The 24,621-nt window shown below is 45.2% G+C and overlaps 14 protein-coding genes across 14 annotated transcripts; 9 read left to right on the top strand and 5 right to left on the bottom strand.

The window, feature by feature from the left end:
* Nucleotides 1-168: 168 nt before the first annotated feature.
* On the top strand, nucleotides 169-1,287 carry CANTADRAFT_60129 (uncharacterized protein; the record flags this gene model as incomplete). The annotated part of the gene is made up of 1 exon (XM_020210805.1): nucleotides 169-1,287. One exon carries the CDS (start codon nucleotides 169-171, stop codon nucleotides 1,285-1,287), a length of 1,119 nt encoding a protein of 372 aa, XP_020067270.1.
* A 78-nt stretch (nucleotides 1,288-1,365) lies between these two features.
* On the bottom strand, nucleotides 1,366-3,117 carry CANTADRAFT_24787 (LLM class flavin-dependent oxidoreductase). Its single transcript, XM_020207222.1, has one exon. The coding sequence runs from the start codon at nucleotides 2,901-2,903 to the stop codon at nucleotides 1,404-1,406; it is 1,500 nt and encodes a 499-aa protein (XP_020067269.1). The 5' UTR covers nucleotides 2,904-3,117; the 3' UTR covers nucleotides 1,366-1,403.
* A 942-nt stretch (nucleotides 3,118-4,059) lies between these two features.
* Nucleotides 4,060-6,022, top strand: CANTADRAFT_74718 (FG-nucleoporin; the record flags this gene model as incomplete). Its single annotated transcript, XM_020211121.1, has 2 exons — nucleotides 4,060-4,189; nucleotides 4,367-6,022. 2 exons carry the CDS (start codon nucleotides 4,060-4,062, stop codon nucleotides 5,929-5,931), a joined length of 1,695 nt encoding a protein of 564 aa, XP_020067268.1. The 3' UTR covers nucleotides 5,932-6,022.
* A 70-nt stretch (nucleotides 6,023-6,092) lies between these two features.
* Nucleotides 6,093-6,631, bottom strand: CANTADRAFT_74717 (uncharacterized protein; the record flags this gene model as incomplete). The annotated part of the gene is made up of 1 exon (XM_020211120.1): nucleotides 6,093-6,631. A coding segment is annotated over one exon (537 nt), but the record flags the coding sequence as incomplete, so codon positions are not given.
* Nucleotides 6,632-7,727: 1,096 nt separating this feature from the next.
* On the bottom strand, nucleotides 7,728-7,895 carry CANTADRAFT_45008 (uncharacterized protein; the record flags this gene model as incomplete). The annotated part of the gene is made up of 1 exon (XM_020209169.1): nucleotides 7,728-7,895. A coding segment is annotated over one exon (168 nt), but the record flags the coding sequence as incomplete, so codon positions are not given.
* Nucleotides 7,896-8,157: 262 nt separating this feature from the next.
* Nucleotides 8,158-10,485, top strand: CANTADRAFT_135576 (DEAH-box RNA helicase). Its single transcript, XM_020206268.1, has 2 exons — nucleotides 8,158-8,285; nucleotides 8,471-10,485. Coding segments are annotated over exons 1-2 (1,686 nt in total). The 5' UTR covers nucleotides 8,158-8,284; the 3' UTR covers nucleotides 10,156-10,485.
* Nucleotides 10,486-10,814: 329 nt separating this feature from the next.
* On the bottom strand, nucleotides 10,815-11,762 carry PAN6 (pantoate--beta-alanine ligase; the record flags this gene model as incomplete). The annotated part of the gene is made up of 1 exon (XM_020211421.1): nucleotides 10,815-11,762. One exon carries the CDS (start codon nucleotides 11,760-11,762, stop codon nucleotides 10,815-10,817), a length of 948 nt encoding a protein of 315 aa, XP_020067264.1.
* An 875-nt stretch (nucleotides 11,763-12,637) lies between these two features.
* Nucleotides 12,638-13,801, top strand: CANTADRAFT_4172 (triglyceride lipase; the record flags this gene model as incomplete). The annotated part of the gene is made up of 1 exon (XM_020208880.1): nucleotides 12,638-13,801. One exon carries the CDS (start codon nucleotides 12,638-12,640, stop codon nucleotides 13,799-13,801), a length of 1,164 nt encoding a protein of 387 aa, XP_020067263.1.
* Nucleotides 13,802-13,983: 182 nt separating this feature from the next.
* CANTADRAFT_135169 (alpha/beta fold hydrolase) lies at nucleotides 13,984-15,714 on the top strand. Its single transcript, XM_020206266.1, has one exon. It carries the CDS (start codon nucleotides 14,167-14,169, stop codon nucleotides 15,238-15,240), a length of 1,074 nt encoding a protein of 357 aa, XP_020067262.1. The 5' UTR covers nucleotides 13,984-14,166; the 3' UTR covers nucleotides 15,241-15,714.
* A 395-nt stretch (nucleotides 15,715-16,109) lies between these two features.
* Nucleotides 16,110-17,304, top strand: SRP40 (Srp40p; the record flags this gene model as incomplete). Its single annotated transcript, XM_020211420.1, has 2 exons — nucleotides 16,110-16,114; nucleotides 16,194-17,304. The coding sequence occupies 2 exons, from the start codon at nucleotides 16,110-16,112 to the stop codon at nucleotides 17,302-17,304; spliced, it is 1,116 nt and encodes a 371-aa protein (XP_020067261.1).
* A 430-nt stretch (nucleotides 17,305-17,734) lies between these two features.
* On the top strand, nucleotides 17,735-20,263 carry CANTADRAFT_4169 (TFIIH/NER complex ATPase/helicase subunit; the record flags this gene model as incomplete). Its single annotated transcript, XM_020208878.1, has 1 exon — nucleotides 17,735-20,263. One exon carries the CDS (start codon nucleotides 17,735-17,737, stop codon nucleotides 20,261-20,263), a length of 2,529 nt encoding a protein of 842 aa, XP_020067260.1.
* A 340-nt stretch (nucleotides 20,264-20,603) lies between these two features.
* On the bottom strand, nucleotides 20,604-21,323 carry CANTADRAFT_35300 (uncharacterized protein; the record flags this gene model as incomplete). The annotated part of the gene is made up of 1 exon (XM_020208630.1): nucleotides 20,604-21,323. A coding segment is annotated over one exon (720 nt), but the record flags the coding sequence as incomplete, so codon positions are not given.
* Nucleotides 21,324-21,835: 512 nt separating this feature from the next.
* Nucleotides 21,836-22,551, top strand: CANTADRAFT_93328 (mitochondrial 37S ribosomal protein bS21m; the record flags this gene model as incomplete). The annotated part of the gene is made up of 2 exons (XM_020211969.1): nucleotides 21,836-21,866; nucleotides 21,897-22,551. The coding sequence occupies 2 exons, from the start codon at nucleotides 21,836-21,838 to the stop codon at nucleotides 22,373-22,375; spliced, it is 510 nt and encodes a 169-aa protein (XP_020067258.1). The 3' UTR covers nucleotides 22,376-22,551.
* Nucleotides 22,552-23,487: 936 nt separating this feature from the next.
* CANTADRAFT_4166 (uncharacterized protein) lies at nucleotides 23,488-24,474 on the top strand (the record flags this gene model as incomplete). Its single annotated transcript, XM_020208876.1, has 1 exon — nucleotides 23,488-24,474. The coding sequence occupies one exon, from the start codon at nucleotides 23,488-23,490 to the stop codon at nucleotides 24,472-24,474; it is 987 nt and encodes a 328-aa protein (XP_020067257.1).
* Nucleotides 24,475-24,621: the final 147 nt, after the last annotated feature.

Below are 24,621 nucleotides of genomic sequence, written 5' to 3'. Positions count from 1 at the left end.
TGGTGACTAATTTAACAGCAATTCTATAACGACGTGGGAGGCACCACAGTTTTCGATAAGGTTGGTTTCGAGCACAGTTGCTTTACAATCTTATCAGCTCCTATTTAATTTGCATCAAGGACATTCTACAAGGTTATCAAGCAAACAATATATTGCAACTCAGACTCTATGACAATTTTATCACCATTGACAGTAGCCCCTGGAAAGGCTGATTATCTTGATTACGTTAACGATAGTGTGATAGAAACTAAATGGCTTGAAGAAAAGTTTGGGGCAATTGCAATTACTGAATATGACAAGCCATTGATCCATCATAATTTAAAGGACAAACCTGAGTTAAAGAAAGATGAAGTGCTCATCAGAAACAAAGTGGTTGGCCTAAACCCCATTGACTGGAAATCGAAAAAGTATCGTTTTGCGATTTATCATTTTCCTTGGATAAATGGAAGGGAAAGTAGCGGAACAATTGTCCAACAGGGCGACAAAAAGTCAGATCTTCTTGGAAAGAATGTTTTTATAGCCAGCACAAGTTATCGTGACAATAGAACAAGTACGTTTCAAGAGTATAGTGTGATGAATCGAAACTTAGTCTGGGAACTTCCCGAGTCATTTACATTAGAGAATGGTGCTACACTTGGAGTGGGATTGGTTACTGCAGGTGTTTTAATTACCGACAGCCTTGGTTTAAGTCTCCAAAGCTCTTATGGTATAGAAGTTTTTGTTATTTGGGGTGGTTCAACTGTGGTTGGAATTTATGCTGCTCAACTTGCTAAGTTTCTCGGTTTTAAAGTCATCTCAATTTCTAGTCTTGACACCCAGTCTTACCTTCTCAATGAAATTGGAGTCGATAAAGTAGTGAATAGAAAAAAATCTTTCAAAGATATAAAGGAAGACGTTTATATTTATTTGAAGGATTTGGGTCTCGAAGGTACTGGAATAAAATACGCGATTGATTGTGTTTCGAAAGAGACATCACTTCAATTGATTGACTTACTAATAGACTCCAGAAACAAATCAGCCGACAAAGCAGAATTTGTTGGAGTGGTGGCTAAACCTAAAGATATCGAGTCAGTGAAAGTAAGAGATCTTACCATTAAAAAATTTCACGAAGATATTGAGTATGGGAAAAAACTTGTGAGAGAAACATCTAAACTATTGCAAGATGGAAAAATCAAACCTGTTAGGCATAAATTATACTCTGGCGGTCTAGAAGAGATTGTCATAGCCTTGAATGACTTAGAAGTGAAAGGAGCGTCCGCAGAAAAGTATGTAGTTAAGATAGTTTAGTATATGTTTACAATAAAATATAAGTACAAACTACAAACTACAAAGTACGAACTACAAATTACAATTCACTAATATAAACGCTTTAATATCTGATATTTATTTGAAAACATAGAGGGCTAACTAGAGTTGATTTTTTCAAGGTATTTATCAAACTCTTCCCTTGAATACTCGGAAGTCCATCTCAATTTATGTGCCGGGTGTGAGGGCAATAAGAATTTAGGATCATCTCTAGTAGTTCCAAAGATTTGTTCTCTGAATGAAAGATTGGAATCCTTTTCATCATTACTTTCCGGGTAATCATCCCAAAATAAACCCCTAGATTGAAGTTCTGGTACAAGATAATCAACAATATCTTCGAATGATCCAGGAGTTACACTATAACAGAAATTGAAGCCATCAACCCCAGAAACATTAACCCAATTTTCAATTTCATCAGCTACTTCTGTGGCTGTTCCAAGAATTACCGGGCCCAAACCCCCAACTACAATTTTACTAGCAAGAAACTCTCTAGTTCTTTTCAAGTTAGCGGGTGCACCAGGTGCTGGTTTAGTCCAATTCTGTGCAGAGCTTCTAATTGCATTAGATTCAACTTCAGTTAATTCCTCGTCTTTTCCATATTTCCCAATATCGATTCCTGTCCAACCACTAAACAAAGCTTGGGCACCTTCTAAATCGCCATGTTTGAGATAGTCCCTGTATTTATCTTCAGCATCTTCACGTGTTTTCCCAATAATCACAGTAATTAATTGTAAAAATTTGATAGTACCTTCATCTCTACCGAATTCTTCTTTGGCCAACTTCTTTGTTGAGTCAATTTGGGCTTTCAATGATACTGGGGTGGGACTAGAAATAAATACCACCTCGGCATTTCTGGCAGCAAAAGCGGTACCTTTCTTGGATGCCCCAGCTTGTAATATTACCGGGAGCCTCTGAGGAGTTGGTTCAGTCATCCCAGGACCCGGAACGGTGAAGTACTTGCCCTTATGATTAATCCTTCTGAGTCTGTCAGGTTCAGCATAGACACCGCGTTCCTTATCTTTAACCACAGCATCATCTCTCCAGGAAGATAGAAATAGATCATAGACGACATCGAGATATTCAGATGCTCTAACATATCTCTCATCATGTTCAAGTAGTGGCTCTCCATTCAATAGGTTTCTAGAGGCACTATCTAAGTATGAGGAAACAATATTCCAGCCAACTCTTCCGTTGGTCAAATGATCGAGAGTAGCTAACCTTCTAGCAAAATGATACGGAGCCTCACTAATTGTACTGAACGTGAGACCAAAGGAAAGATTTTTGGTAACTGCAGCCATTGCAGATACTACAGCACTCGGTTCATTAACCGGCCATTGCGCAGCAGAGGCAATGGCTGCATCAAGGTTTCCCGGCCCATTATAAACATCATAGCCTCCTAAGACATCAGCTATAAATACAGCATTAAATTTTCCTCTCTCCAAGAGTTTGGCGAGGTTAGTCCAATACTCAATTGACTTGTAACCATCAGTTTTGGTATCCCTTGGATGCGTCCAGAGACCAGGGTTTTGGTGTCCAATAGCCCCCATCTCAAAGGCATTGAGAATGAGTTTTTTGTTCGAATTGTTGTTGCTTGTCATTGTGCAAATTAGCTAGGTAAGTGTTAATCCTTCTGTCTGTGGAAAGGTTGGCATTCACTTTGACGAGATAGGATTCATCTTTTGTACGTTTAATTCATGTCGCTTACTCCTCCTTTAGGAAGATAGCGCTGTAAGGACATCACGCAATCTGATTCCTACTATTGATGTGGCAGCAGTTTCATCAATATCGCTAATCAATAACGCAATTGCCCAGAGTTTGCTCATTCCGGGCTTTTATGAACAAGATACAATAGAAAGGACCACAGTAGTAGTGGTTAAATTATTGCGGAAGCGAAAGCTTGTTTAATTTGCAATCCCTTGTGCAGCACACCACAATTATTTTAGCTTTGACTAAAGACACTAATTTTGTGCATTAATCCCATGTGTTGCCAGGTGTGGGTTGCAACACCGAGGAATTGTCTTTTAGTCACATGGCATATTTTTAAGGATAATGACAGCGAAAAACTAGGAGTTCTAGCGCGGTGCCTGATTTTTCTCAATTCCTACAATCAAATTATCAGAGAGTATTATTCGATGTTTGATTGTCGATAGGAGGTAATTACGGAGAGTGGGCTTCTTCATAGGCTTTCTATATCTAAGGTATCCACTCAATTCTCACACTCAACCTCCTCATCAAATAAGGAAACAGGCTTGTTGAATCAGGAAGTTGCAATTAATATCCTGGAATTTCTGCGTTCTTAGATTTTTTAAGAAGTGTTCTGAACAATTGCTAACAGATGTAGGCTCATTAATTACTTTCAAACCATTATCTGACATGCGACTAGTTGTATGAGCACTGATCGAGGAAGTACGACGAAGCATTGACCAAGAAGCAATTGTTTTGATCAGTGGCACAGCATGGTGGGCTTTTTGACATCTTTGAAAAGCCAAAAATATTTTAATCAGAAATTCTTTCAGCAGCGGAACCGGGAGGATTTAGTATAGCATCCATCGCTTAAGAGGAATAGTTCTGTTTGGAATTGCAAAGCAATCTCCACATCCCGCACTTCCTTATGCCCCCTCTCCTGCTACATATATCCACACCTCCAATAGTACCATTACCGAGCACGTGACCAATATGTGATGCTCGAAAAATTCACTACCTTCACCAAACCCAAACAATCTCAGCACCTACCAATTCAATTCCAACCTACCCATGTTTCAATCAGGAGGCAACACTGGAGGAGGACTCTTCGGACAGTCTGGATCTACATCCTCAAACTTGTTTGGAGCAAAACCGGCTGCTAGCACCGGATTTGGGTCTGCCCAAGCACAACCATCAGGAGGTACTGGATTGTTTGGAGGAAATACCAACAACAACACAGCCAATACCAATAGCACCGGCACAGGCTCTGGAGGACTATTTGGATCAAACAACAACACTTCAGGTGGGCTCTTTGGTGGCAATACGAATTCTACTGGCACCAACAACAATGCCACCTCAGGTGGTGGCCTTTTTGGAGCCTCGAACACCAACAACACTGCTGGGGGTTTTGGTTCAGCCAACCAGGCACCAGCCTCAGGTTTTGGAAGCGGTTTTGGAGCAGCTTCGAACAACAACAACAATAACTCCACTTTCGGTGCACAGCCATCCAACACTCAAACTGGAGGATTATTTGGTAACAATAATGCAAGCACCGGTGGTGGTTTATTTGGAAATAAACCTGCTGGAACTACTCCAGCTCCTGGCACGACAGGAGCCACGACAGGCGGCCTTTTCGGTAATAACAACGCTTCGACTGGCACTACTGGCGGACTCTTTGGGGCAAAGCCAGCAGCCACGACTGCACCAAGTACCGGTGGTCTTTTCGGGGGAACCAACAATGCCAGCAGCACTACGAGTGGAGGGCTTTTTGGAGGGAACAGTGCCTCTACCAATACTTCTGGTGGTCTATTTGGCAACAAACCAGCCACTGGAGGAGGCCTTTTTGGCGGTGCCACTCAAAGCACATCGGGTGGACTCTTTGGAAACAGTGCTAATAACAATGCCAACACTACTGCAACCACTGGAGGTTTATTCGGTGCAAACCAAAACCAAAATCAAAACCAACAACAGCAACCCCAACAACAACAATCCACCGGATTATTTGGCTCCAATAATACAACCAACAACGCACAACCCTCTTTCAACTGGAGCAATTCTCAGCAGCCAGTACCCACCTCTACAATCTCGTTGTCAAATCTCAACAACGCGAATAATTCTGCAATCACTCAAGCAAGCGTTAACCAAGCTAACAATGCGTACAAGCCTGCAATTAATGATCAATTGATAAAAATCAAGGAACAGTGGGATCCAAGCTCGCCCAAATGTGCTCTCAAGACTCACTTTTACAACAAATATAATGAACAGGAAATCAATGTTTTATTGAACCAGCAAAGACCTCAAAATGAGACCCACGAAGATTGGGAAAATGCTATGAATAAAAGACCTTCTGCTCTTCACTACCCTATTAAGATTACGTCTTTTACTGAAGTGGCCCAAAGAATTGAAACTCAATTGGAGCATGTGGCAAAATCTAGACTAGTGTTGAATGATATCAACGAGAAAGCTAACACATTGTCTTCTAAACATGATTTGGACAATACTACTAGAATATTGAAAGCCAAGGCTAAGCATACCAAGTTGTCGAGACGTTTACTCAGATTAGCGACCGTTTTGGCCATTCTCAAGTTGAAGGGATACCCGTTGTTACCCGAAGAAGAAGAAATATCCAAGCAATTCGAGGTATTGAACTCCAAATTGAACGACCCTAATAGTCCGATAGGCAAGTTGAATGACATTTTTGCCAGATTGGCCACCCTCAAAGAAAGAGCAGAAGACTTGAACTACCAGTTTGATCACACCATCAACTCATTCAACGGCGAAGACAGGGATGACAAATCAGGCGACCAAAATGATGGAAATACGCAGGAGATATTCAACAAGTTGTCCAAGGTCTTGATGAAGCAGCAAATTGGTTTGAACTACTTGAACGAGGTGTTGGAGAGGGACACCAACTCTGTTGAACAGTTGACACAGCGCCCGTGATTAGGTGGGTTCCCCTGAAAGGTGTATATTATCCAGAGGCTCTATAGCTCTACATAGCATTAAGTGTATTAGGAATGCATTCGTTCTCAATCTATTCCAAGAGAATCATCTTGCTGTAGTCATATATCTCATTAGTTGCTTCTGGTTTTCCAGTCCAGCACCGTATCTCGTCGAACTTGTGGAACTTCTGAAAATTGTGTCGTATCTTGCCTCTAAGCGTATCTATCTGCGAGAACTCGGGTTCACGTTTTAGGGTGAGAAAAGGGCTTTCTATGGTGGATGACGTGATCTGGTACTTCTTGTCATACTTAAGAGCATCTAGAGGAAGCTGATGCTTGAATTGGATTTCCACCTCTCCATTGTAGTACTGAGAGTCGTCCTTGATAAATGAGTACCGGGGCAATGCGATTGTGTGTCTTAACTTGTCTACTATCGCTTTCTGGTGTATTCTGAGTTCATGCTCTCCCTCTTCCCAGTGCGCTTCTTCCCTCAAGTATGCCGACCCAAGAAGCGACTGCTGCTTTGAGGGGTTGTAAACCAAGTGGATGTAGTTGTCATATATGGAGAAACCCGATTTGTCTCGAGGAATGCTGAAGTATTCGAGATTTCCGAGCTGGCTAAACGAGTCGTAAAGGAATTTTGCTTCGGCAGGACTGCTTGGCGGAGGAGTGATCTTGACACGAGCGGTCACATGATACTTGAAGTAAGTCCCTAGTCGCTTGTGGAGGAGGGACGGTATTTGGACCATTGGCATAGTGTAGTCTGTATGGCCATCCAGACCCATTTATGCCTGGGAAATAGTTAATGCGGATGTTGAGTCATGTGACTGAGATCACGCGTGCCAGTATGCGATGGCCATTTTGCAAACGGAACTGACATTATGGGCTTTCAAGGATGGCCTCCACCATCATCGACACAATCGCAAGCAGGCTTGCTACTCTCCTTAATAAGCCAGTCAACCCCAACCTTGTGCACTCGCTTGTCACGTTTTATAAGAAGAACAATTCACTCCAGACGTTCTCGATATATCTCAGCACCATCGGATTATCAGATCCAGATGCTTGCAAGGAGGTTTTTGATTTGATTAATGACAACATAGGGAGTATTGAAAAAGTTTCAGTGAATCTGATCACGAAGCTTCTGACTGTTTCCAAACCAGCCCCGCAGCCAGTAGGGAAAGATAAGAAAAAGGCACTCGTTCTTCTGTTTGATGACGATGAAGAGGAAGACATCTTGGCCCAGCCCAAGACTCTTATTTCGAAGAGGAAACCAAAACCTTCCAAACCAATACTGCTTTCATTTAGTGATGATGATGAAAACCCAGAGGAAACCACTCCAAAACCGCTCTCTGGTTTCAAATTCAAGAAAATCAAGAAGGAAGATGCGTTAAGGATTAAGTCAGAAGGCGTGGTCCCAGAAGTTTCCAAACCCCTCAAAATTGAGTATACGGAAACTCCAAATAAAATACAGAATGACGTTATCTCATTGGAGCAATTGGCCGAAAAGGACAGAATGCGGAAACATTTGAACCACGAGGAAGAAGATGATATATCGCTTGCAGACGACTCGGAGTTCAATTTCCTGGCACTACAAGATCAGATCGAGTCTCTTGAAAACGACAGAGAATGGTATACCAACGAAGACGATGGATATACCGAAGTACAAGATATAGATGAACCGAGAGCAGAAAGTCGTCCCAGAAGGGTGATACGAGAGAATGACGAAGAATCTGACCAGAGCAGGATCCCTATTGTCTCGCACAGCTTGATTCCTCCCTTTTTGGAGGACTCAAAGAGTCATTTGACGTTGCAATTAGAGGGAGGTGTGAGGGGAATTGGACCCACGATAAACCCAGTGAAAGATCCTGGCTCTGAATTGGCGATCATGGCCAGACAAGGCAGCCATGTGGTGAGAGATAGAAGAGTGAAGCACGAAAGGGGCCAAAGAGCGAAAGAACGCACGGGTCAAACCGAACAGGCTCAGCCAGAATCTGAGCAGACGCGAAGACAAGAAACTGCCTCTGAGAGAGAAAGACCCGAATCCAGTCTAAAGCAAAAGGAATTGGAAGTTCAGGAGGCACGCAAGGCCCTTCCAGCATTTGCGGTCCGGAACGACCTCATCAAGACTATCAGTGAAAATCAAGTCACTATCGTTATAGGTGAAACAGGTTCGGGTAAAACGACCCAGCTAACACAATATCTCTACGAGGAAGGATTCACAGGCAGTAGTACTCACCGTATGATTGGGTGCACCCAACCTAGAAGGGTGGCTGCGATGTCTGTGGCCAAAAGAGTGAGCGAGGAGATGAAGTGTAAACTTGGGGAGGAAGTGGGCTACTCCATCAGATTCGAGGACAAGACTCACCCTACCAAGACCATGATAAAGTATATGACCGAAGGTATTCTTCTCCGGGAGCTTTTGGCGGATCCGATGCTTGAGAAGTATTCGTGTATCATTATGGACGAAGCCCATGAAAGATCGCTCAATACCGATGTGCTATTAGGGTTGTTCAGGCAGTTGTTGGGACGGAGAAAGGACTTGAAGTTAATAGTCACAAGTGCCACCATGAACGCGGAACGTTTCATCAACTACTTTGGCCAAGCTCCCAGGTTTACTATTCCGGGAAGAACCTATCCAGTGGACGTGTTGTTTGGTAAGGGTGGTGGAGATTATGTGGAACAAGCAGTGAAACAAGTGTTGACAGTACACTTGGGAACTGGAAAGGTAGTTCTAGCAGAGGACGGGGAACAAACATGGTCATCTTCGGGTGATATTCTCGTATTTATGACTGGTCAAGAGGATATCGAGACTACTTGCGCCCTTATTCAGGAGAAGTTGGACACTTTGGAAAACCCACCACCTCTCGATATTCTCCCCATCTATTCCACGCTTCCTGCCGATCTTCAGGCAAAAATCTTTGCACCACCAGATAGGTTCAGAAGAAAGGTTGTGGTGGCTACAAACATTGCTGAAACATCTTTGACAGTGGATGGAATAAGGTACGTTATAGACACAGGCCTTGTCAAGATGAAGGTTTATAATCCTAAGCTCGGAATGGATACCCTTCAAATGATCCCCATTTCGTTGGCGAACGCCCAGCAGAGAAGTGGTAGAGCTGGAAGAACCGGTCCAGGGACAGCCTATCGACTTTACACCGAAAAGGCATCGGAAGACATGTACCTTCAACCTATTCCAGAAATCCAGAGAACGAATCTTACCAACGTAATGTTGTTGCTAAAGTCGTTGAAAATCAACGATATCACTAAGTTCCCCTTCCTTGATGCTCCCCCTATGGACCTCCTAGCTTCCTCCCTTTACGACTTATGGTCAATGGGGGCAGTCGACAATTATGGTGATCTTACAGCTTTGGGCCACTCCATGACTAACTTTCCAATGGAGCCTTCATTGGCCAAACTTATCCTCTTATCATGCGATTCAGCGTTTCATTGTTCTGATGAAATAATTACAATTGTGTCGATGCTCTCGGTGCCTGGTATATTCATTAGGCCCAAGGAGAGAGCCAGAGAAGCCGACGCTGCCCGTGAAAAGTTTTATATAAGTGAGTCGGATCATCTAACCTTGGTCAATGTCTACAACCAATGGGAAGTCAATCTTGGGAAGGTCAAAGGTAACTACTCCAAAATCAATGGCTGGTGCAACAAGAATTTTCTCCAATTGAAGTCACTCCTCCGAGCGAAAGATATTAGAAAGCAGATCTTATTGATCACGAAAGCAAACAAATTACCGTTATTCCGGTCCAAAAATGACGAGGATGTCAAGAAATGCTTGGCTGCATCATTCTATCACCAGCTGGCCAAGCTCTCCAAGGTCAACCTTGGAGGAAGTCCTGAATTTATCAACATGAGGCACTCGTACATGAAGATGTATTTGCACCCAACCAGTGCATTAAACGGGAGCAGTTTGAGCAATGGAGGCTATGTCGTTTATCACGAGTTGGTGTTGACTTCCAAAGAATACATGAACTATGTGACTTGTGTCAATCCGATCTGGTTGCTAGAATTTGGGTACAAATTCTTCGACGTTTCAGATCACTTCAGAAGAGGGGGCATTGATTTTGAGTTTGACTACAGAAGCAAACACGAGACAGAGAAAGAAATTGCCCGGGACTTGGAGATAATTAGAAATAAGCAACTGGAAGTTAAGAAGAGAGGTAAAAATAAGATTGAAGCTAAAAACATTAGTTTCAAGCGCAGAGCCATCTAGCAGTGTTTCAATAGAAAATTGGAAGTATAGTATTGCAATGGAACACGAACTGACGGAGACCATGCCAAGAGTATGCAACAGGGCCTAAATCTATGAGGTAGAAGGGTTCGGAGAGTAGGCAAAGCATTGGGAAATTAGTTTACTGTATATTAAAATAAGTCATGCGTCGATATTGAGGAGTTCTTATCGGTGGAAGGTTAGGGTTTAAGATAGTAGTTATCAAACTTAAACCTCAAGTGTGCAGGAGTATATATTAATTCCTGGTGCCATCGTGGGATCTCCAAATCTGCGGCACCTCCAATTATCTTCTTGTGTAAAGTTTAATTTGTTTTATCAGGATCAAATTTTCCGGAATTTACAATAAGCACCGGGTCCGACCTTAATGCAACTCGGTTTAAGGAATATGATTTGAACAATACATACTCAATTTAAATGCAATTATGCATATCCCAAACCTAATAGTATAGGTCAGGGACACTATTAACCTTATTAAATTGCTCTGACCAGGAGGTGGTATTGTACACATATGTACCCAACCTACCATATGTGAGTCCTACGCCCGGAAGGATATGCCTGTATTCAACTATGTACAAGATGACGTTGTGTCAGCGCCCACGGTGACTCCATTTGCAGCTCGGTTTTCTATTTACACTCTATGCTCACTGCAAGCAGACATTGTCTATCAATCTCATTTCGTTACCCTCTTCGTTCTTCACCCGCAAGGCGGTGGAAATGATTGCCCCAGTTCCAGGAACCACCACAGACAAGTCCTCCAACGTGTTGGGGTCACTGACGGCAATATACTCGATTTTGAAGCCATTTTTGCTGGCCAACTCCGACCTGATTTCGTCGATAATCTCCAGCGATGCCACACCAACATCTCCACTGGACTTGTTTAAGTAGTATTTTTCTCCACGGGTCAAGGCCTGGTAGATCACCGAGCTTTCGTCCTTCATGTGTTGCGACAAGTACGCATTTCTCGACGACATGGCAAGGCCGTTGGGCTCGCGGAGAGTGGGCATTACGCGCACCTCAGTGTCGATGAGGAGGTCTCTCACCAAGTTCTTGACCACCACGCACTGCTGGGCGTCTTTCTGGCCAAAGTACACTCTTTCAGGCGTGACGATGTTGAGGAGCTTGGTGACCACGGTGGCGACCCCCCGGAAGAACTGGGGCCGTGTGACACCTTCGAGCTGCTCAGACAAGCCTACGACCGATACAAAGGCCCCCTTTTGCTGAGAGACGTCCATGGTGATGCCTGACGGGTACATCTCCGACACCTTGGGGATGAACACGGCAGATACCTGCCTGGAGACCGCGCTTGCGGACGCCAGAACAGGCTCAGCGCCCTCGAGCTTGGCCAAGTCTTCGTCCACGGTTCGGGGATACTTGTCCAAGTCTTCGTGGGGTGCAAACTGGGAAGGGTTCACGAAGATCGACACTATGGTGTGATCGTTCTCCGAGAGCGACTGGCCCACCAACGAGAGGTGGCCCCTGTGCAACGCACCCATGGTGGGAACAAGGCCCACAGTCTTGTTGTTCAAGAGCGCCTGGCGTCTCCACTGCCTGACTTGGGCAACGGTTCTGAGGATCTGTGGTTTGGTCATGATGAAGATTTTTACCGTGGGGTTCCACGCATATAGTGGTGATCACGTGACCAATAGTAGGGTTTTGCGACCACGAACAGTGGTATCTTAGCACCCAATGACGAGGTTCGGGCCGCAGCTGATCAGTTGGCCCGCAGCCTGATCTGCTGTTGGTTTGCAACATCGCTCAAGCGTCTCGTTTGGGGCGATATTGGCAGGATTTGCCAATTGATTTTGGTGATTCATGAAAAGAAGTTTTCATACAAGAATTGACAGGATAGTCGCCAGAATGGCAATATGCAGTGGTAAACCAGAGTCGCTTCATGTAGTCCCGATGTTTGTCCAGATCTCAAAGGGTCAAACGTCCTTTAGTGGCAAACTTTCTTTGGGAGAGTATTTGCATCCAGGTTATTAAATTATCCTTATTTATGAATTTAGTAATGTATGTTGAATAGAAGGATATGTTTGAATAGGAATGCCCTTATTAAACAAGGCTCGAATGGCCCCCAAGGCCCCCAAGGCCACCTTTTATGCCATCCATACACCCAGCTCTCTCTTACAAAGAGCACCGTTAGCCCAAGAGCGTTACCCTTCCACGATTCACCTTCCGGATACGTCACGATACTTCACGATACCTCCCCAATGCACTCCCAATGCCTTCCCAATGCCTTCCCAATGCCTTCCCAATGCCTTCCCAATGCCTTCCCAATGCCTACCCAATGCCTACCCAATGCCACCATCAACCTTTCGCAGCCAGTTATCACACGCACATCACCCCTCATGCCCCAGAAAAAGTCCGAGGATGCATGTGCGATGTTGGGGTAGACAGATCGTATCTGACACTGTATAAGTGCGTATAAGTGCCACCAGCTCCGCACATCTTAGTTATCATCAACATGTCGTACACAGTCGAGACCAAGACCATTGATGCTGCTTTCCCTCGGTCGCCAGGATCGACGCTTCTCGTTGGAGAAAAGCTCAAGTTAGTGTACAATCGCTACAAGAACACCCAAACAGCACCAGCTGGAGCCATACGGTACAACTTCGTGTTTTCACACGGCACTGGTATGAATAAGTCGGTTTGGAAGTACCACATCCACCAGCTCTACCAACGCTCGGGAGCTCAGTTCTACGTGGATTCCGTGGTGTCCATCGACGCTGCTGGCCATGGCGACTCAGCGTTGTTGAATGCAAACAATTTGGGCTGGGTATGCAACTGGGGAGACCACGGCAAGGATATCAACGCTGTGGTCAAGTACGAGCAGAACACCACAGGCGACTTCCAGAACGGACTTGAGTCCAGAACAATCGCCATTGGCCACTCGTTTGGGGGCCATGGAGTGATTCTTGCTGCGTTCTACGAGCCAGACCTTTACGACTCCATCGTGCCTATCGAGCCAGTGGTGTACGGAACTCCCGAGAGCGTAGCCAAGTTTTCCAAAATCTTCTCCAAGTTGTCGAACTTGCTTCTCGACGACTTCGACTCGCTCGACGACTTCAACGACTACTTCACCAAGTTCTCTATCTTCAAGACCCTCGACAAGCGAGTTCTTGCAGACTTTATGAAGGACGAATTGCACGTGGAAAAGGACAAGGAAGGCGAAACACACTACAAGACCAAGGCTTCCAACTTTGCCCAAATGACCTGCTACTTCGGGTCTGCGGTATCTATTCCCTTCTGTATGGAAATCCAACACTTGATCAGAGTCCCCGTTCACCATGTCACAGGTAAGAAGGCCACATGGAACCTCCCAGAAGGTGCTCCCTTCTTCAGGAGCCACGTCCAAGAAAGGTTCATTTCAAGTTTCGATCTGGAGGAGGGCCAGCACATGATGAACGTCGAGAGACCAGACGAAACCGTGGAAATTATCGTTGATTATGTGTTGAAGAGACAGGAAGACTTCAAGAAGGAAAGAGAAACCTTGCAGGAGGTCAAGTACCAAGGAGACAAGCACAAGATCAAGGAGACACAGTTCGACTTGCTCAAGCGCGGTGACCTTCTTTCCTTGAGTGGAGCTGAGAAGCTTACTGTTCCCGCAAATGCGTTGGCCAAGTTATGATCTCACCTCCAATGTAAATGTCTCGGTGCCTAAGGCCGCAAATAATATGATTTTCCAGGAATTTAAACTAGATATTTAGCCACGGTCGTAACTATTGGCCCAGGGGGCGAATAGTTACTGTACTTGTGGATAGAATGGATTAAAAGAAGAACAGACTAGGAACTGTAATTAAAGCGTAGCTGCCGCATGATGGCATTATCTTTCATCACGAGCCCTTATTTGGATTTGAAAGGTAAGCCGCAAATCAATTCCTCTTGCATTTGTGACAATGGAGATATGGCATATTTTTCCATCTCCAATACTATTCTGCCATTAGTAATTAAAAGGTCAAAAATATCCCCCACCCTATCCAGACCTCGAAATCGATGATTCCTGATGCTTCTCCATATTACACCTACTCTACTGAAGTTACTGATGCATATCTTCACCGGTCTCCAGGTGCATACTTGAAAAATCCTACCCCAGATTCTCCGAAAGCACTAAAGTTGGCATATCGCCGCTACAGAAGGAGAATGCCCATTCCTGCCACAGCATTGCCTGTCAATGTCCTTTTTGTCCATGGAATTGGAATGAACAAGGGTGTATGGCACTACCTCATCGACAGACTCTACCAACGATTTAGTGGCTCAGGAAAGCTCCAGATCAGCACTGTGATCGCCATCGACACCGTCAACCATGGTGAATCGGCGTTTGCAAACAGGGGACGCTTAGGCCAGAGTTACGACTGGCACGACGGAGCATTTGATATCATAAAGGTAGCCACAAAGGACGAAGCTTCGGTGTTTTTTAGCCAAACTCCCAAATTGAATATCTTGGTGGGCCACTCGGCTGGTGCAACCACGGCTCTCTATGCTTCAGCATATAATCAGGGCCTATTTGACTCGTGCGTGGCTATCAATGCCGTGGTGTACTTGGGACCAGACGAAATCCAGCTCAAGAACAATACCATTACTGAATGGATATACAAGGGATTTATGAACAGTACCATATGCGTCGAGGACCCAGTCAAGTACCGTGAAGAAGTTTTCCAAATGTACCGTCGCAATGGGTTCTATTATAAGTGCCACCCTCTGATATTGAAGAATATGGTGGAAGATGAAATACCATCAGACCTCACTTCTGTGTCTAGTGGAGATAAGATACAGTTGAACACCACTACCGAGGCCCTGATTATGTTATATTTCTATCGTGGGTTCAACAACGAACACTCCAGGATATGTTTTAGCAATATCAACATTCCCGTGTTTTCAATATCGGTGGAGAATGATCAGGCAAATACTAAGCACACCCAAGAGCTTATTCTGTTGCTTAAAAGGGTACATAGAGGCATTTCTATCCCCAAAGCAACCCATATGGTTCATGCCGAAGAACCGGAGTTGATTGTCCAATTGTTGGGGTCAATTATGGAAGAAAGGGCGCTACTAAATGCAAGGCTATAGGCTCACAGGAAAGTGTGATCTAATCCAAGTAATACTTTGTACAGTGTAGGTGTGTATATCACAGAGCCAGCATCTGTCACCTGAAATCTTCTTTATAAATTCACAGTAGGCTCAGTTAGAATGTTTCTCTTCATGGTTTAAATCCCCCGAGTTTTACCATCCGGAAACATACAGCGGAGGGAGTTGTTGTAATTGTTCAATAGCGAATGCATCTCCTTATTATACCAGATACAATAAAAAATGAGAGACATCTGGATTAGGAAACTATCTAATAGACTCGAAAGATTGAACTTCATCACTCGATGTAACAACCTTTGCATCCGATTTTTCACTTACTGACGGTGACCTGATATGTATCGTTAGAGAGCCATGGGCTACATTGTTGCCTGTTATTGACAATTAATTGCGTCCTGAGTATTACCATAGGAATTTTGATCAAAACCCGAGGTTTATTCGAAATCTTTATGATTTTAGACAGTCGAATCATGCTGCTGATCATCCTAGTGACTAGAACCATCACAAAGGAGCTAGAGGCGAAGCACTTTGGGTGCAAAAAGGGTTGAAAATCTCTGTAGGGTTTATTAAGAATGTTGAACAAAGAAAATAAACAGATCAAGTCTTCTCTTAGTTAGAGCACCAGATAAGCACCCACGGCTCCTTTGCAATTGAAGAGCATCGCATCCAATTAGGTATTTGGGGTAAGACTATGACAAATAGAGAGATCACGAATGGACCACTTGTCACTATGGAAGATCTTAAAAGCCAAATATCAAGAGTTTCACCATGTACTAGGACTAAATGGATACTTGATAGGAAAGCTTGGACCAAGGGGCAGTTATCACAGACCACCCCAGCAGTGCCGCGCTACCATGTCGTTATCGCGCACGTGACCACAAAGATTTTTCTCATCTCATCTTCACTTTCTCAACCACATTAACCTCCACAACCATGAGTGCTTCCAGAGAATCTGTATTGGCTTACATCGAAGAGTACTTGTCTAGAGACAAGGCCTTCGGAAAGACCTTGAAGGCTTTCCAGAAAGAAGTAGCTGCGGACTCCGTCAAGTTGAGCAGTGTCACCAACAAGTTGGAAGATTTGATTGGGGACTTGGATGATGAAATGAAGAGCGAATCTGGATCTGACGACTCCAGCGACTCTGAATCTAGCGACTCTGATTCGAGCGACTCTAGCGACTCCAGCGACTCCGAGGATGAGGACGAAGAAATGGCTGAGGCTGAAGACAAGAAGGAAGAATATGATTCTGAATCAAGCTCCAGCTCGTCTGATTCTGATTCTGATTCTGATTCAAGCTCCAGCTCGTCTGATTCCGAATCCGAATCCGAATCTAGTTCTAGTTCCTCTGATTCCGATTCCGATTCTGATTCTAGTGACTCTGACTCTGACTCTGAAGCCGAAGCCGAAGAAAAGGAAGAAGAAGAAGAAGAGCAGAAGGAAGAGAAGGACACTTCTTCCAGCTCTGATTCTGACTCAGACTCTTCCAGCTCGTCTGATTCTGATTCTGATTCCGACTCCTCTTCCAGCTCGTCCGATTCTGATTCTGATTCCGACTCTTCCAGCTCATCTGATTCCGATTCATCCGATTCCGATTCTGATTCATCAGACTCCTCAGACTCCTCGGATTCCGACTCCGACTCTGACTCCAGCTCATCGGACTCTGAATCGGACTCTTCCTCCAACAAGAGAAAGGCCAGTCCTCCACCAGCCATCAAGAAACAAAAGGTGGAGTTAGCATCATCGCAGACCGAGTCGATTTCCTCCAGATCTGCCTCTCCTGGCATTGCAGCAACTCCAGAGCCAGAATTGCAACCAGGCCAAAGAAGACATTTCTCGAGAATCGACAGATCCAAGATCTCGTTTGAGAACCAGGCATTGCAAGACAACACCTACAAGGGCGCAGCTGGAACCTGGGGAGAAATGGCCAGTGAAAAGTTATTGCAAGTCAGGGGCAAAGACTTCACCAAGAACAAGAACAAGATGAAGAAGGGTGCTTACAGGGGAGGTTCCATCACCTTGGCCTCCGGATCGTACAAGTTTACTGATTAGTGTATAATAGAGAGCAGTAGAAGCATATTTAGTTCATATAATTGATGTTAGAATAGGACAAGTAGTGGTGTAAGGTCACGGTAGAGACTTAGCGAGAGCCAGCGAGAAGGCGCGAATGATAGCGAGATCGACATGCGAACTTAGGGGGAACTTACAGAGAAAAGAGGCCAGTGGAGAGGTGTGTCTCGTGCTAGTGCGCATAATTCCTCGCTAGCCCTCCACCGCTTCTCGCACGACCTAGCATTACTAACTCACCACTACTTTTCAGTCCTTGCTACTGGCGTCATTAATTCCTCCATCAACGGCCATATTTCCCAGTATCCACGAGTCTCGACAGCCGTCCTTTAGACTCCAAGTACTGTCCCATCCCGCCGTACAGTTCTGCCACAGCGTCCAGGGTTAAAAACCACCACCCAGTCCGATCTTAACCATGAGTCGCCGCCCAGGTGAAGTCAACTACGCTGAGCTTGAGGCTGGAAACTTCTCTGACGATTCCTCCGATGACGGATACGTCAACAAGCAGAAGGACGATGATGTCAGCTACGGTGCTCCTAGAAAGAGAAGACCTAAGGCAGCAGCCTCTGGTGATCCAGGCGCCAGCTCCGCCAATCCGGCCAAGAAGAAGAGGGCTCAGGACTTCATGGAGCGAGCCAAGACTGAACTTGAAGACACCCACTTCTCTGATGAAGAAATGATTGAATTGACCCCAGATATTCCCCCTGATTACATTCCCGACGCCGTTTCCCGGGCCTTTGGCAAAACTGACTTCTCCTACCTCAAGTTGAAGCCTGATCATTTCTCACGCCCACTTTGGATATCCCCCAACGACGGAAGGATCATCTTAGAATCGTTCTCCCCGTTGGCTGAACAAGCACAGGACTTTTTGATCACCATTGCCGAGCCAATCTCCAGACCTTCACATATCCACGAGTACAAGATCACAGCATATTCACTCTACGCAGCAGTTTCCGTGGGTCTTGAAACAGAAGACATCATTTCCGTGCTTAACAGATTATCCAAGGTGCCAGTGGCAGATTCCATCGTTCGGTTTATCAGAGATGCTACCGTCAGTTACGGTAAAGTCAAGTTGGTCTTGAAGGATAACAGATACTTCGTCGAAAGCACACAAGCAGATATTTTACAGATGCTTCTTAAAGACCCTATTTTGGGGCCTTTGAGAATTCAGTTCTCGGAGGGCTCAAACAATGGATTGGTTCAGTCAGCTGCCCCCAACCAGGGAGACTTACAAATCCCAGGAACGAGCAAGGACAAGACAGCAGAACAGTCGAAAGAAGACAATATATTTAATTCAGTCATAGGAAAGGAAGACGGCGAGGAAGATGACGATATAGATACTGTCCACTCGTTCGAGATATCCCACGAATCGGTGGAAATTGTCAAGAGAAGATGTCAAGAAATCGATTATCCGGTTTTAGAAGAGTACGATTTCAGAAACGATAGCAGAAACCCCAACCTCGAGATCGACTTGAAGCCTTCCACCCAAATCAGACCCTACCAGGAAAAGTCTCTTTCGAAGATGTTTGGTAATGGACGTGCCAGATCGGGAATTATCGTGTTACCTTGCGGTGCCGGGAAGACTTTGGTTGGTATCACGGCTGCATGCACCATTCGTAAATCCGTTATTGTGTTGTGTACGTCTTCGGTGTCTGTTATGCAATGGAGACAACAATTCTTGCAATGGTGTACTATCCAGCCAGAAAACGTGGCCGTTTTCACTTCTGAAAATAAGGAAATGTTTACCAGTGAGTCGGGGTTGGTTGTTTCGACATATTCAATGGTGGCCAATACCAGAAATAGGTCACACGATTCTCAGAAAGTCATGGATTTCCTTCGTTCGAGAGAATGGGGTTTCATTATTCTTGATGAGGTTCACGTGGTTCCAGCTGCCATGTTTAGAAGAGTGGTCACTACCATCGCTGCGCACGCGAAGTTGGGGCTCACAGCTACCTTAGTCAGAGAGGACGATAAAATTGAAGATTTGAATTTCTTGATTGGTCCAAAGTTGTACGAGGCCAACTGGATGGATTTGGCTCAGAAGGGACACATTGCCAATGTTCAGTGTGCAGAGGTTTGGTGTCCAATGACCTCCGAATTTTACCAGGAATACTTAAGAGAATCTGCTCGTAAGAGAATGCTTTTGTACATTATGAATCCTACCAAGTTCCAGGCATGCCAGTTTTTGATCCACTACCACGAAAAGAGAGGTGACAAGATCATTGTTTTCAGTGACAATGTCTATGCATTGCAAGAATATGCTTTGAAGTTGGGTAAGCCATTTATTTTCGGCTCTACTCCTCAGCTGGAAAGAATGAAGATTTTGCAAAATTTCCAACACAACGATCAAATCAACACAATCTTCCTCTCAAAGGTTGGTGACACTTCTATCGATTTGCCAGAAGCTACCTGTTTGATTCAGATTTCTTCCCATTATGGTTCTAGAAGACAAGAAGCTCAAAGATTAGGTAGAATCTTGAGAGCTAAAAGAAGAAACGACGAGGGTTTCAATGCATTTTTCTACTCATTGGTTTCCAAGGATACCCAGGAAATGTACTACTCTACTAAAAGACAAGCTTTCTTAGTCGATCAAGGTTATGCTTTCAAAGTCATTACTCATTTAAGTGGAATGGAACAATTACCAGACTTGGCGTATGCCTCAGCTAGAGAAAGAAGAGAATTGTTACAGCAAGTTCTCTTGAAGAACGAGAGCGCTGCTGGTGTGGAGATTGGAGATGATGTTGACACCAACTTTATTTCTAAGAAAGACAGAATGAAAATGGAGCAGTCCAGCGCTACTAGACAAGCCGGATCCTTGGCTGGTTTGGCAGGTGGTGAGGATATGGCTTATATCGAGTACAGCAAGAACAAGAACAAGGAGTTGAGAGAGCTGAAAGAGCACCATCCATTGATCCAAAAGATGTACTATAAGAAAAAGCATTAATGGCTCAGAACAGTCTGCGGAATCAATAATTTATAGAATGGGTAATAAAGGTAATTTCATCACGCGTAGACAATAAGTTAGCACACTTGATCTTCGATCTTGCTTTTCGGGAGACCCCACATCACCAGTAATCGTTTCATAATCCGTAATTGTAGTTCTGTTTGCGACATAGGTTAGTCTTCAGAGATTAATACATCAATCATCCTCATCTCAAAGGTGTTCAGCTTGCAGACACAAACTCATCAAATTCGTCATCTTCTCCATTTTCACTGGATGCCCCATCTTCACTTATGGTGGGCAAGTTTTCGTGCTGGTACAAAGATTTCCTTGCAATTCCCCTCTCCAATGCTCTGATATCGGAATTGTACTGCTCTTCGAAGTTTCTGTACCTTCTTCTATACAAGTTCAAGCTCTCACTAAATGATATTGCCTGGTACGACTCCCGGAATTTCAAACCTAGACCGATCTGAAGGAGATCGAGGTCATCGTCGTCAATGGCTCTTGGATGGTAGCCCGTCTGTGGAAGCTGGGCCACGATCTTGTAGTATCTGGAAGATTCGGTGATCTGAACGGTATCTTGTCCGTTATTGGCGATTTTGATGCCCTCGGAGGCGATTCTGTCTATTGGATTGTACCATACTTCTGCCCACTGTGTGTCTTTTCTAACGCTGGTCAAGCTGCCTACAGAAGGCGGAATGGTCTGGGTGTTGAAGAGCTCGATCTTCGCCCTTAGGCCCTGATGCGGCGGCGAGGGATCAGGTGAGGGATCAGGCGAGTGATCTCCGTCGACTGCCGTGGAGCTAGTGGACGAGTTCTCCAGAACAGAGGTCAATAGCTCGCCTTGTATGTGTGTGTCGTAGTTGTCGTTGGTCTCTCTGGTTTCTTTGGTCTCCTCCTGGATCACTTCCTGCTCCACCAACCTGATGCTGCCTCTCCATATGACATTGGACTCATTGAGATTCCATTTGGCGAGCTTCGAGGGCCCTGGCGGAATCTTGAAGACTACCACCTCCGAAGATTCGAAGAGCACGGTCGAGACGATGTTTGGTGTGTAGGGCATGAAAGAAGAGTTGGCTGCAATTGAGAGTTTCTCAGTTGCTCATTTTGAGCGCGACATTCTTACTAGGGGACGGAGCAATGATTGATAGGCCTGCTGTGCCAGCCCAAGAGCGGCATCAGGAGCAGCGACATTGACTAGAAGATTTGGAGACAGTGACTGGAACTTTGGCGACTCCTCACACGAGATGGCGGATGGGCTGGCGGAAGAGGTGTCGCGACATCCAGTGGCTGGAGAGAGGCTGAGGAGGGAATAAAAGTGTCTGATTGGCTGCGCTGCTCGAAACAAGTAAATTTTTCATCTTTCAGCAGGGTACTATCTTGAATGGGGCCCGGGTGTCGTGGTGAACGCCATATGGTAGCCTTGTCTACCCCATGGTGTGATGTCGCAGACAGCGGGCTCATGACAGGGATCATGTCGCGCATGCGACACGCACGCGACACCCATGTCGCACGTCCATAAAATTTTAGTTTCCCACGCTTGCAAGACTACACATCGAAACCGTCCACACAAGCATGTCCTTCTTCGTTAGAGCACCTGCTCTCCGTGCGTTGACACACACCAGAGTCCAGCCAGTTTTCGGCATAAATTCTGCCCGTTTCAACTCCAGTTTTGACCAGTTGAACGCCGCTGTCAAACAGTCCAACAAAAAGGGAAGCCAGGAGAACGCCAGCACCGTGAGTGACATCAACGACTTGTTGAACAGCTCGTTAGAACTCCCAGAGACTTCGTACTTGGGCAAGAAGAACAACGAGTACGGACTCGGAAACATGGTCCCCAACCCAAGAGACGTAGCCAAGAGCATCCGTCAAAACGGCCCAATCGCTGGAAGAACCGTGGACGTCCACTACAACAGTATTGGCAAAGCTCTCTACAGCTTGAACGGCATAAACATCAACAACAAGATCAGATATTTGCAGAACATCCAGAGTAGGCACATCCGTCCTGCCAAGTACACCAAGCAGAAGAGAAGAGAATGGTGGAGACGTAAGTTCAGCGATGGTTTCAAGGAATTGATGGGCCAGGTCCAAGACGCCAGAAGAAGGGGTTACTAGACGGGAGTTGTGTGGAGCTAGAGCGACTCTGGGGAAGAGCACATTATTTTAATATTTCGGCACTATGACAGCTGGATGAGTCGTGTGGCGGGCCTGCCTAATCAGCAGTGACTGACACAGGTCTGTGGTTCTTGTATATATAGACTAATAAAAGGTCAAGTGAGAAAATAAGAAATTGTACAGTTGCGATAGCAATGTAAAGTAGATGAATACTCAGCTTGTGGAGTCAGCACGATTTGTGGGGCCATGGAGGTATTAATGCAAAGAGTTTACAAAGAAGACTTCATGTCTCTAAAATCATTTTGATGGAAAAATAGTGATTGAGACTGTGCAATATATCTAACCAGTACTTGAGCATTGATCTAGGCTGGTCCCTAGCCACACTTCCAAAACTCTACAAATTGCACCTAAGAGGTATCCAGCTTAGAATTCGCCTCAGAATCCAAGAGAGATGCATAACAACCATACTACCAAAATCGATCATAAAACTATAATACCTGTAGTAATTAGTTAGTTAGTCATTGCCGTAGTGCCAAAGCTGTAAAAACATCATCATGTTACTTGATCGCCAGCATCTCACAAAAACTGCATAGAGGGATCCATTCGGGCTTGCCACAAACAGAAGCTGACAATATGCCACCCTATCGCTTAGCGATTATTACAAAGAGGAGTCACGTGGTATATTATTCGAAGGCTCAATCCGTGATAACAATTCTCATCATACTGGTAAAATCAGGAGATAAACCGGCCAATTTATACCCAAGTTACTTCATAATCCTCCCCTTCCATCAGTGCCCCTTCGAGGGCCCTCCCTTCCCAATATCGTCCCCAGAAAGCGCTCTAACCCATCCGTGAGTCAGACTGACTCACGTCTCAGAGTCATCGCGGACTCGGACTATATGCACTCCACGGCGATGTGCTTATCGGACCGTTTAATGTCAAGTCTACGACGCTCTGCACTAAACAACCACGCCCTAATCCCCCATTGGAACATCTGCTTCCACCTATCCTCCAGCCCAAAGCTCTCCCTCCTCCACAACAGCTGCACGTGCATCATTCTGCAAAGGAGCATCATAAACTAACCAGTCCCAGATCATCGCTTCGGATCCACCATGGCCTCCAACAACGGTAGCATTCCTGCCATCACCGGGCAAATCGACACCTCCAACGCGTTCCACATTTTCCCAGAGCCGTTGCGCCCGTTCAAGGGCTCCATCCTCGCCTACGCCTGCTCTTTTTGTTCCACTTTTATCGGATTTCCTCTCGACACCGTCAAGACTCGACTCCAGGCCCACAAGGAATTCAGAGGCGTATTTGACTGCATCCGCAAGACATACGCTAAGGAGGGTGTAAATGGGTTCTATAGAGGCATCTACGCTCCGTTGTTCTCGTCAGCGTTCACCAAGTCTGCAAACGTGGCTTTGTTCACCAAGATAAAGCCATGGACCTACGATACCCTCTACGCTGGATCTACGGGCACTCCAGCCCATCCATTTATCCGTAACATCCCTGTGTGTTTCGCCTCGGGAGCTATGACAGCAGTGACGATTTCGTTCTTTGCCTGTCCGTTTGAATTCATCAAAGTCTATGCCCAATTGGAAAAGTTGGTTCACACACCATCCATGGTCAATGCTACTGCCAGTGCTTCCACAGGAGATATTGTAAGGCTGATTGTCAAGCACGAGGGCCTTGGAGGCTTGTATTCGGGTCTCCGGTACCATATGGGCCGTGATGCCCTTTTTTCAGCGACCTACTACTCGGTGTACGAGTCCACCAAATGGTCCATGAATGCCCTTATCAACCTGGACCCAGCCAAGTCGTCGCCCATTTCCATCCTGATGGGTGGAGGTATGGCAGGGATTGTCGCCTCTGCCGTGATGTTCCCCATCGACAGTGCCAAGTCGTTGTTCCAAAAGGATATTATTGCCAATATCTTGCGCAAGGAACACGGATTAGAGCCCTTACCATTGAACAAGCGTCCCATTCTCAGCTTTGACAGGAGGTTGTACAAGGGAGTCGGCATCACCTGTACAAGATCGTTTTTGGTCAGTATGGCGTTTTTCAATATCTACGAGATCGCCATGAAGTACTTAGCATGAGCTAATATTAAATGTATATAGTTGATAGATGGCAAAGCAGAACGGCCAATAGAGATTACCTCGAAATAGACATATTCGAAATTTTTTCATCTATTATTGGTAAAAAGAATTACTCTCCCTCCGCAAAAATGTAGCGAATTGAGACTG

Source organism: Suhomyces tanzawaensis, assembly GCF_001661415.1.
Source record: "Suhomyces tanzawaensis NRRL Y-17324 unplaced genomic scaffold CANTAscaffold_1, whole genome shotgun sequence".
Lineage (NCBI taxonomy): Eukaryota > Fungi > Ascomycota > Pichiomycetes > Serinales > Debaryomycetaceae > Suhomyces > Suhomyces tanzawaensis.
This window is presented reverse-complemented; position numbering and strand designations above follow the sequence as displayed.